The sequence below is a fragment of the Carassius gibelio genome, chromosome B22 (genome assembly GCF_023724105.1).
Source record: "Carassius gibelio isolate Cgi1373 ecotype wild population from Czech Republic chromosome B22, carGib1.2-hapl.c, whole genome shotgun sequence".
In the NCBI taxonomy this organism is placed as follows: Eukaryota; Metazoa; Chordata; class Actinopteri; order Cypriniformes; family Cyprinidae; genus Carassius; species Carassius gibelio.
In genome coordinates, this window is record NC_068417.1 from 26663486 (window position 1) to 26675668 (window position 12183).

The 12183-nt window shown below is 39.4% G+C and overlaps 1 protein-coding gene across 9 annotated transcripts in view; it reads right to left on the minus strand.

Moving 5' to 3' along the window:
• LOC127987838 (CUGBP Elav-like family member 5) overlaps window positions 1–12183 on the minus strand; it is a 207918-nt gene that overhangs the window by 87521 nt on the left and 108214 nt on the right. For all 9 annotated transcript variants that reach the window (XM_052590194.1, XM_052590196.1, XM_052590197.1 and 6 more), the window contains exon 3: window positions 6392–6440. In XM_052590194.1, coding sequence (XP_052446154.1) covers window positions 6392–6440 — 49 coding nt within the window. The remainder of the gene's footprint in view (window positions 1–6391; window positions 6441–12183) is intronic.

Sequence of the window (12183 nt, forward strand, 5' to 3'; positions counted from 1 at the left end):
AAACTGACTAAATTTTACAGAAAGTACTTTTAGATGTTAATACAGTATATTGTTTATTTTAACAGAACACGATTTTTGTCATATTTTCTTCTAAATTAAGTGCACTAAATTAACACAATTTGAAAATGCATAGCACTATTATATATTAATATTTTTAATAAAAAAAGTTTTCTGTCAGTATCTGTCATTAACTAGAAGCAAATTAGTATCTCCACATATAGAAGCCAAGAAAACATACGTGTGTGTGTGTGTGTGTGTGTGTGTGTGTGTGTGTGTGTGTGTGTGTGTGTGTGTGTGTGTTTGTGTGTGTATGTGTTTGTGAGTGAAGTGGATCCACAAATCTATCTTGTCCTTCATGTGTACGAAGGTGAGACTGACAGATTTGTGTGGCATGTTCGCACATGTAGGAAGAAATATGTCCTCATATGTCCTGAATATGACGGAGATATTGTGTGTGTGTGTGTGTGTGTGTGCATGAGTGTGTGTGGCACTGGAGAACATGATAGCTTTAATGAGACGGCTGCATATGAAGGACTGTCATTAGTGCTGAGAGAGGCAGCAGCCTGGTGATTGCATTGATTTGGCTCCGCTCTTTTTGACCTGTCCGACCAATCAGAACTCCTCAAGAGCTCGCGTCAAAGCCCGTGCAATCAGCCACCACACTGGCCCACTTAGCAACAGCCGCCCAGTAAAACGGAGTATGCATGTAAGAACAATGTTCACCATTAATCATATGCAACAGTGATAAATTAATGTAATAAAATAAGACAACATTTACTCACCCTCATCTCTTTCCTAACCTGTAGACTTGTATTTAATCTGAGATCAAAAAATAAGATGTTTAATTGTATGTTTTTGCTACACTTTTCCACGCAATGAAAGTCAATGGAGGCTGATAATGACAAACACCAAAACTAAGGGGGAAAATAACTCAAACAGTAGAGCATGGTGCTTGCGATACCAAGGCCACAAGCTTGATTCTCATTTGCTTAAACTTGATAAAATGTAAAACTTGAATTAAGTAAAGGACTGTTCATACCAAAGACATAACTATAAAAATAATGACTATTTAGTGTTATAAAATAGGGATATCCAAACCACAACAATAACAAAACAGAGGAAAGATTTCATTGGAATTATTTTCCAAAATCATCTTTTTTTTCTTAATGACACATTCGTCAACCAATTATTTATGCCAAACTTGGCATGACTAAATATGGAGATGTGTCGCCTATATTTTTGTTCTAAATATTTCCTTTTGCATTCCACCATTGCATGTTATAAGCTCGCATTTGATAAAACTCGCGAAAAAAGTCAGTATTGTGTGATTCTCTCACAAATGCGCGAAAAAACTCAGAATTACAGAATTTTTATCTTGAAATTTTTACTTTATAACAGGCCATTGCGAGTTATTAAGTCAGAATTGCAAACATCTATTTTGTTCCAAAATAACAAACATCCACCCCCCACCGAATTGAACTTTATAACTCACAAATGTGAGTTTACATCATGCAGTACTGACTTTATAACTTGCAATATCGAGTTTGTATTAAAAAAAAGAAAATCTGAAATGTTTTTATATATTTTATTCAGTTGTGGAAACTGGCTTCCATAGTAAACTCTTGTTTTAAACAACCTGAAAGCAATACCAGTGATTCTATGTAGGGTTAATGGTAGATGTGATACAAGTCTTAGAAAGAGAAAACACAAATAGCAACATCAAAGCTATTCAATCTGACTTGTATTTTCCAAACTCTTTAGTCTGAGATAGAGGAAAACAAGTTTCATCAACCTATCTTCAGTCGTCCCGCTTGATAGAAGCAGATAAACCATTATGAGAATGGCAGGCTGAAACCCTGTCACCTTTGTCCATGCCTTTCGCTAAGGAGAAAGCAAGAAGAGTTTGTTTCCCAAGGTGATTGTTGCAGTGATAAGGGAGCAGTTCTTATTAGGGGTGACAGCAAAGGGGCTGTGGTGGTAGTACTGCCTGGATAACCTTGTGCCTGCTCGCCCTTCTGCGCCAGGCTCCTCTGCCTTGCCTCGGCGGGGACACAATCTGCTGGCTGGAATTACCTCGCAGCTGGAGGAAAACTAAACATGATTTCTGACCTTTACTTCTTGTGTTCAACAGTAACCTTTGGTGGTCCGCTTGCACAGACGGGCCGAAATGAATTCCCGACCACTGCGTGTGCGATTACGTGCATGTTGAGGCTGAGAATGATGAGAAAATCAGCGGTTGAAAGATGTTCCTTCAGTTGCCGTCCTCTGTCTGGGAACCTGCTAGCTTGAAATGTTAATTGAAGTCAAATTGCTTCGACAGAATTTGGAAACCTTTACACCTAGTCTCAGCCCCATCACGAAAGAAGAAAGCCATCGTCGTGTTTACAACTGTGACGACAAGCGCTTATCAGAATCAACTAAACGTTGGATTTTCAAAAGTATGTGGAAAATGTAAAGTTTGCGACATAGAATCTTAAAAATACGTACGAGAGTTTTACACAACGGTCTGTTATTGTGGCGACATTTCCATGCCCCTAAGTGCGACGCTGAGTGAAAGGAACTACGTAAGATTGTTTGAGATGTCGGTCAAACGACAAACACCAATGGAAGCTGCCATGGATTCCAGACCTTCAGTCTGAAGAATACAAGGTACCTTATTTCTGCTCCCCCAAATGTAGCTGCTACAGCTAACACAAACTTAATACTCGGTCTGAAAAAATATATTCACAGGGCAGATGCCATAATATGTCTTGAACTACTTTATTTCTGTTACAGCGAATCTAGCTGGTAATGCTAACGCAAATGTTGATACTCTGTTAGAAATGATATTTCAAGCAAAGCTTTATTCCTAGTCCAGGTGTATAGATGACTCACAGAATACTCAAAGCTAGGTGGATGGGTTTTTAAATATTCAACGTAGCCTATGATTATGTGTGAAGAGGATTAGCATATATTTTTCAGACATTTGGACCAGCCAAGTGTAATTGAGAGGAGTAATCTGGACCCCTTTTTCCCCTTTTTTGAGGGAAAGCTACAATTACTTCTGCTGTACTCATTCTTCTCTACTTATTGCAAGCTTATTCCACCAATAGCTACTTTTAGCATGCAGGCTAGACTGCGTGTGCATGTTGAAAGAGGGTTCCTTACGATGAACTCATTATTCCGCAGCGCTCACCCTACTCACCGACACACTCCACATCTACCCCTGACTGTCACATCTGAGCAAATTCATGCAATCGTGCCCACAATCCTTTAGACTGGAGATTATGCAGGCATGGTGAAGTGCGGGTAAATCTTAACCACAAGAGGAACCTAGCAGTTAGTCAAGACGCTGAGAGGAAAAATGACCGGTTACATTTTAGTTGAGAGGTTGAGCATGTGCATGTTTTTCAATATGTGTTGGAGCACAAGATTGTGGCAGAATTTTCATTTGACTGAAATTTGAACTTAATTTCAAATGTAAGGACGGGTTCCATTTTTTGAAAGGTCCTAAACATGTCCATGAAACATGCACAGAAAATTCAGCAAGTAAAAATTATTTAAATAAGCTACATTATCTAATTTTACACATGAATATCAATGCCAAAAGGGGAACAGGAGTATCACCAATGCCTTTCAAACAAATGCTTCCATGGACTGAGTTTTTGAAAATCCATACGCTGTACTGACTGGCCTATGTGGAGTAATTCCGTGTTATTTCTAGGCTAGGGGGGGAAATTAAGACATGAAACTTGTCATTGAGATGACTCCACTAAAAAAAGTCTAGATGGTTGGTGTTGGGGGTTTCAACTCAAGGGGGCGGGACTTTTTTTGGGAGGGGGGGTGCAGAAGATCAGAGTGACTAAAGCTGATTTATTCTGTGTTAGAGCTCAAATGCCTTTGAGAGGCATTGAGCAGCCCTTCAAAAAGCAATAGCAGCCACCTTTATATCCAGCCTGTGCCAGTCATCAGGCCTGCCTGTGAAGCAAAATCAATCTGTTTCATATTGGAGATACCAGGGGAAAGGGAGAGAGTGTGTGTATGTGAGTGTACAATCTGTCCCCAAAGCTCTTTTTAATGACACATGCTGCATAACAGAGCAAAGATAGAAAAGGGTTCAATAAGCCAAACATGCTGCTATCTGGAGATGAGGACTAATATAAAAAGGCTCAGATGGTGTAGAGGGAGTTGTCAATCAAACATACTTTAATTTCTATTTTCAAATTCCCTTCCTTTTTGCTCAGCGTGGACACACTTGCTTGGGCAGAAGTCCTCGCTGACAAAACCACCACAACAGCAAGCCAAAGAATATTAGCACACCGCCAAAATCATGTGGTTGGCAATGGTTACTAGCACTTATGGCGTCCTCATTAATTCAGAAATGCACCTTTTATCAGGCAGCACACTGTTCATTTAATGATAACCCACATTATTAATTTAACTAAGCAGCATGTCAATCAGGTGACCCATCCAGGAGCTTCCTTTTACTCCCTGACCGCATGCAGATTGAAATGATTGGAAAAAAAAGCATCTAGAAGAACAATTTAATCACATTAGCACTATAGACTTAATAACCACTGATTAAAATCCCTTGCGGAGTAGGTTCCTTGAGGTTTAGAAGGTCTCTTCTTTGTTTTTCTTTGAACAGGTGTGGTGACCTTTCAACCACTTAATGAGATTACGAGCATAATTAGAACTGAAGCCACTGAAGGTCCCAACAGTCAACCCTCTTAAACTCGAGAGAATAACAAATGTCCATCTGGGTGCCACCTCGGAATTAGAGAAAGTAACGTAATTAAGTCTTAAACCATGGATCCTCAACTACCCTAGGGACTAGAGGACGTGCCCATAAAGAAAAAGCAGCATTAGCCATATAGCTTGCAAGCACTGCCTAAAGCTGTAGCAAGTCTGTCAAAGCAGGACACTCTAGGATTGGCCTAGGGTTGGCAAAGAAATCCCCGGCAACCATTAAAGTCACAACGGTGTTGGATTGCTCCTGTGGTGCTACTCTGAGCTGTTCATTTAGGATGATGTGCTACTATTGGGCCTGACCTAAGCACTCTCTCCATCTCCAACATGGTCACCGAGAGGAAGGCAATAAGGGACCCAAGGAAACCCAATGGGTGCCTAGAGACCACTAAGGCTGGCCACTCACAGGGAAGTCCAAAGACAGCAAAGTGTCAGAGTCAATGCGAACACACACCTCTACAATGGCAAAATCAATGGGGTTTTATGAGGCATCAATCTCCTCTACAAAGGCATGCTTATCTACTTCTGGGATGGACCACTGGATGTGGGACTTGGACATTCACTGTTTTCCAAAAAATGCCAAACAAGGCTTTTTGAGATGTTATTCTTATGTGTGCAAGGTGGTCAAATTGGGGGCATTTTTTATTTATTTATTTATTTATTTTAACAAAGGTTCATTGATTTTTATAGTTCCTTAGGAATGACAAAATAAGTGTGCATCTCTAATCTTGGAGGGCCACTGCAGATTTTAGTTCCAAATCTAATCAAACACTCTGAATTGTCAAACACTGAAGACTTTGTTCAGGTGTGTTTGATTAGGGATGAAACTAAAATCTGTGGAACAGTAGTTTCACTGCTGCCAATGCCCAGTTGCCCAGAAAAATACTTGTTTTGCTCGTTTTTACACCTTTTCAAGATCATTAAATCCTCCACCACAGGATGTTTGCGTGGGTGAATCCAATAGACAGATATATTTACAGTAAACAGCCGATCACATGCTAGAGACACAGAATTAAGGGTCTTGGCAAGTGTCCTGCAATATAATTGATTGTTAGGCAAGTTGTGCATCCTCGACCAACCTCACTCTACCTTCTCACCAACATCTATCCCTATTGCATTTAACACCTTTTGTTTACATCATGCCCCTTGATTTGACCAGACATCAAGTTGGGGGTCTGGGGCTCAGGGCTCCCATTTCAATATCTAAGCTAATTACTTTTTGATTTACAGTGTGTTGTTAATGGGTTTGGCAGGGGAAGCAAGGTTATCAGGCAGCAGAAGCCACTTCCCTTCCGTTCACTAGCACCATGGCCTCCTTAATTAAAATAATTAATCTGGGCATCCATCAGATAGACGGAGAGTCAGAGAAAGAGAATTGTGAAAATAGGAAGGTAGGCCCTTCAGAAAATGTACATTCAGGGTTATATCAGGTGGATCTGTTTTGATACACAAAATGATCCTTCAAGAACTAATTGATGGAAAGAATCTAAATTCCCAGTGGTTTCATTAGTATACCAGGATCTCATATTGGGTACCAGCAACCCAAAACACAACAAACATAGGTGCCCAGTTCTGCTGATCTTTTCAGCAGGGAGAAAGGCGAGCAAGTTAATGTATGTTCATACAAAAGACACAACAAGGAATAAAAGAACAAGACAACTACCTCCACGGCTCTCGCTGTCAGCTGGCTTCACCTGGATGGGGCGAGTCATCTGGAAATAGAAACACAGTACAGACAAGACAAAGGGTTAGTTCAGGCACAGGCAACCACTGTCACCACAATAAGCCAACAGCCTCAAATTATTGAGCCTACGTCCGTCCACAAAAAATCCTGTCTAAGTTTGGATAAAATGCAAAGATTCACATGTTGGTTTGCAGGGCCCATACAAAATACAAGAGTGGTGATGTGTACCATCATGCCTTCACGTTACTTGCACCCTATTTCTATTTTTTAGTGCTGCACAGCTACTCCAGGCACAGCTCTGGTTTTCTCCATCTGAAATGGAAATATTTGCAAATGTCCTGTGTTTGCATTGACTACCATTTTATTGGAGCATTAAAGGGCATCATATGGGGGCAAGGCCAAGTTCCTGAGCGTGCCTCCAGACAAAACCCTAAAGACACCTTTGATTTATTATATTCAGGTAAGTCAGTTCTCTCAGAAACCATATTTCTTACGCTCCAAGCAACTGCAGGTACAGCGCGCATCTACTTATACAGGTAAAGACTGACATCTCTAAAACGTTTGGCCACAATTACACTTCAACGACACATTCCAAATCAGGAATCGAATAAAGCAATAGTGGTTAACTCAAAATTAGCTTCTTTAGCTTAAAGTCCATTTCCATATGTGAAAAATCTCTGGTCTCATCAACAAGGTTTTTCTTTTTTTTTTGCTTCGCAGTGCTCACTTGGTTACAGTCTCTAGTGATGGTGGCATGGAGGAAATGAAATGCAACTACAATTAAAGTGGAGGCAGTCACAAGAAAGAGAGAGATCAATGAAGCCCTATTGATCCCTGCCCCTTAGGCTGTGGAGAGTGTCTGGCAGGGAGGGATTCTGTGTGTAGAAGGCTCACTGTAATCTACTAAAGCCTGATAAGAATGGCATTTGTTGGATTAGATGCCTCTGTCATCACAGTTTTTGTGCTCTGTATTTCGCTCAACATTTTTTTTTTTTTCCCATTATCCCTGTAAAGGCCGAAGTTGGAGTGATTCTTATTCTACAAACTTGAGCAAAACAGAAAGAAAATATATATATAGTTTGTTTGTTTTTCCTTCCTTTGCCCATCGTTCAAGGATTCAAACGGATTTTGCTGCAGGATCAAAGGATGTTCAAAGGGTTTTTCTATTCTCCCATTTATTCCTACCTGGGGATGTCATGTAGAAAGGAATGCTATAAGTGTGGACTATTGGAACAGTAAAGCAACTTTAGAAAGTGAATTCTTAATAGTTTATGTCCTTTCTTTCAGGGTTTATTTTGTGAAAATGCACATCTGATTCATTTGCATAAATGCTGATAAATATAGAGTTTTAAAGTTAAGGTTACACTTTCTTTAATTGTTGAAAAACAGGACAGATCCTGTCCTAAAGGCCTAATTTACACTATAATATCATTCCCTAGCATTGTATTCCAATGGGAGCTTTCTATCGATCCAAAACAAACTGCTAATAGCAACAAAGCAGGCCCAGTTTGCTTGAAAAAGGGCCAAGAGCTGTACGGAGATTTGTGACAAGATTACCCAAATTTGCGAAGTGCCCTTTGCAGGCTCCCTAGCCATCTGTAACCTGAAATTAAGCCTTTTTGAATGCTGGAGCAACTTTCGTTTCATGTCGACACCAACGCAAGAGCCGGGGAAATGTTTCAGAGAAGACAGGATCAACATTTTTTCTTTCTCCTCAACATATTTTCTTTTACTGACCAATTGTGTGTGTGTGTGTGTGTGTGCGTGTGTGTGTTGGGTGTGGGGAGCAAACTGAAAAAAGGTCAGTTTTAAAGACAGGCCAGTCCCATAAAAGCATGACTTGTTCAAGGAGAAACACCATAATGGGATTTTAAAATGCTTAATAACACGCTGAAATATGACGAAGAGGGCCAGGCCAGATTCATTAAGTGTTAAACGTATCCATTTTTACCTTGAGGAACAGAATAACCTTCCTCTGAGAAATTATTCCATAAATGTATCCATCGTAAATACTAACTAGCAGGGTCTAAATCTTTTTACAAAAGGGGAAAAGGCAAAATTCTTTTGAAGGTCAGGAGTTCAGTAGCTTTGTCATTAACTTCAGTTAAAAAATAAATACATTTGTCTATTTGAAACACATTATGACAACTCAGATGTTTTTAAGCATAAAGGCAAAAACAATCCTGCAGGCATAATCGTGAGACATAACCATTCCAAATAAATCACCTGACAAACACAAACAGTGGCCCACATTAGACACAACAGACGCTTTTATAAACATTGCAATATGCATGCAACACTGTGGATGCAATGCCTGGTAATAAAAGAGAGTCTGTTTTGCGAGGGAATGCATTCAGAATTACCTCATACCTGTAAACACCATCCGTGAGATGTATTCCTAACACATTGGACTTCCGCGTAAGGTTTATGGATTCACCTCTCTAACTAGTCACTGTCCTGGTCATAAAATGCTGGTGTAATGGTACATTTGTTTCCCTAAGAGCAATGTGTTTCTCCCTTGTACATTTAGTATCGACTGAACTCTGTTTATTGCATTTTTCTCACCTCTAATGGGATGGCGTTCACTTCAGGTACACACATTTACTCACTCACTCTCTCACACACACACACACATATTTTGATCCCCATTGACTTCCACAGTATAGACTTGTGTGTCTGAATATATAATAAAATGACTAAAAGTGAACCTGAATTAAAAACAAGTTAAAGCTACACAGAAATATTTACAAAAACTAAAAGCTAATATATAAATGACAAAAGAACATTAAACTTAAACATGATTATATATATATATATATATATATATATATATATATATATTTATATATATATATATATATATATATATATATATATATATAAGTATTTTAGTGGTGGGCCGTTATCAGCGTTAACGTGCTACGTTAACATGAGTCTCTTATTGGGCGATAACAAAAAAAATTTCGTTAATCTATTCTCAAAGTTGGGTTGGGAGCTGGGTCTAGGCGAGCTATGGTGACTTTCACCTTGATATTTTATATAACCGACTGGCTGAGGCCAGCCTATAAAGATGCTCAGGACAGTTGACGGGCCACTGCTGCGCATCGTCGCGAAGCTTATCTTTTTCATTTGTTTTTAAGCCTTACCGCTTGTCGGTAAACATTAAAGCAACCAATCACAAGACACGGAAAAGCTGAACAGAGTAGCCGGTTACTCGCGAACTGTATTCGGTGCGCACAAGAGAGAGAGAGACGCGTATGACGGACAGCGACACTGAACCGAGCTCTCTTCCGCGAAGTTCTTCTCGAAAGCCCATCCTGCAGCCGAACGAACAAATACAAATCGCAGTTTGAACAAACAAAAAGATATGAAAGAGCCAAATTCAGTACTCGCGGTGTTCTGGTAGCTAGCGCAGAGAAAGGCGTCTCAAAACACTTGAACATCGAATTTGCTTATTTTTGCTCTTGTGCCGACAAATACATTCAAAACATGTCAAAATATCCACCTGGAAATTATGCTCGAAAAAACTGTCAGTTATTTCTGAAGTGAAAGTAAACAGTTGAGGAAAAAAATGGGATGTGTATTATATTGGATGCGTTCATCGTCTCTTAAAGTGACCGCGCCTAATTTAGCTACTGGCTGCTGTAATGTTAATCCAAGAAAATGAAAGAAAATCACTCACTGTTCTTGACTGCATTACTTTGTAGTTTTAACAGTCAAACCAAAAATTATTCAGACACCAGATATAATTTTTGATATATATATAGCTAATATTATATAAACTAATATTACCATATAGTATAATTACTAGAGACAGCATTTATTTCTATCCGAGTATAAATAATAAGTAAATAAATAAGATTACTTATTAAATCAAAAGCATTTTTAAACTACATTTTGGATGAGGTTGCATCACTGCTGCAAACAAATGTAAAAGTGATGAGGACGTAACTGATAAAGACCATCCTAACCATAAATGACCTCTATGTTGTAAACCCAATCATTTCACATACATTAACGGTACATGTGCCAGAAACAAAGCGACGGGCAGCTGACAAACTTGTGCTGTCGTCAGGGACAGCATTCATTTAGCTCGAGTCCAGGGAGAGCTCACTACGCCTCTCCACTGCTTTTGTGCCTTTATTGCCACAGTGTTCTTTACACATAAGATAAAACGAATGAGTTTTGTTCCATGAAAACAAACCAACAACAACACGTGTTCTAATTGTGATAGATTTAAGGAGGTTTGCCGCTCGGAATGGCAAATGCACCGAGGTCCAGGACAAAAACAGAGGTATGGAAGGGGCTGTAAAGAATGGAAGCAAAGGAGAACTGCCTGCAACTGCCTGATAAGATTGCTTCTCAGTTGAGTGGCATTTCCAGAGCCGTGACTCCACCCTATTTCTCCCTCACATATGCTGATAGACTCGTGCTGGCGGAAACGCACACTTATACGTTTCCCGCCCGCAGCAAAAGCACCAGCGTCCCTGTGTTTGCCAATCTGTTGTTTAAACTCAGCGGAACAATTCAAATCCCCACGTCCCAACAGGACTGTGTCAGTTGTATCTCGTTTGGGATGATGCACACGATTCCTCCGGTCCCCAGCAATCCCGACAGCCGCGTATGGAAACACATTCTTCGGGATTTCCGACACAGCTCCGGGAGCAACTGTCTCTTTGTCCTCGTCATCTGTTTCTTTAAGCACACAATAGTCGATAATCATGTTGTTTGCTGTGCTGCTGTCTTTCAAAAGGGGGAGCTATCAAACAGGGTAAACAAAATACAGTGGGGGATATGAAACAGCCATTCTCCTGAGAGACAGTCTGTTCTCCTGTAGTGATATTTGATTAGGCACCGCTGTGCTGGGATAGATAGAAATTCAGCACAAGCTGCTCCAAGCAAATCGGGACTGTGCCTTGTTGCCTCCGTCTATGATGAATGTGAAATAATTCCCGTATTTGTTTTACGCCGTTCTGTCATATATGGCATGCGGGACAAACAGTCAACACGGACGAAATGTATGGTTTGCTTTGGTTTTTACAAACTGTGAATGAGAAAAATACACTGTTTTCCAAAGCAGCCAGACTGTAATGTTTATTGTAGACTATTTTTTTCCTGGTCAGTCACTGCTTGCAGAATCCTGTTAAAAACAGACTTTGAGCTCTGCTCACCTGCTGGGCTTTATGTTCAAAGACATTTCGCACCACATCCTTTTTTCCGTTCACATGCATTATTAAAATGGTTCACAACTTATAACAGTTCTGTGCTGTGCTTTAAAATAATTGTAGAGTATATGAAGCACATAAATAGTACATTTTAAGTTGTAATGTTTTCAAGCATGATATAAAGCATATAACTGAAATAAATTAACATTCAAAAGTTTTGGGTTAGGAAGATGTTTTTAATACCCCCTTTTTTTTTTTTAGCTAGGCCACATTAAATTGAATATCAAATTAATATTTCAAATAAATACTGTTCTTAGAACTTTTGTTCCACCAAATAATTCTTTGAGAAAATGTATCACAGTTTCCACGAAATATGAAGCAGCACAACTCTCTTCAAAATTATTAGTAATTAGAAATGTTTCTAGAAATGTTTTAGAAACGACTTCTAAAGTGTCATGTGACACTGAAGACTGGAGAATAAAAATATTCTAGCTTGTAATAATATTTCACAATATTACGGTTTTGTTTTTTCATAGAAAATAATCAAATAAAAGCAGCCTTGACGAGCACACAAGACTTCTTTCAAAAACATAGAAAACTTTACCA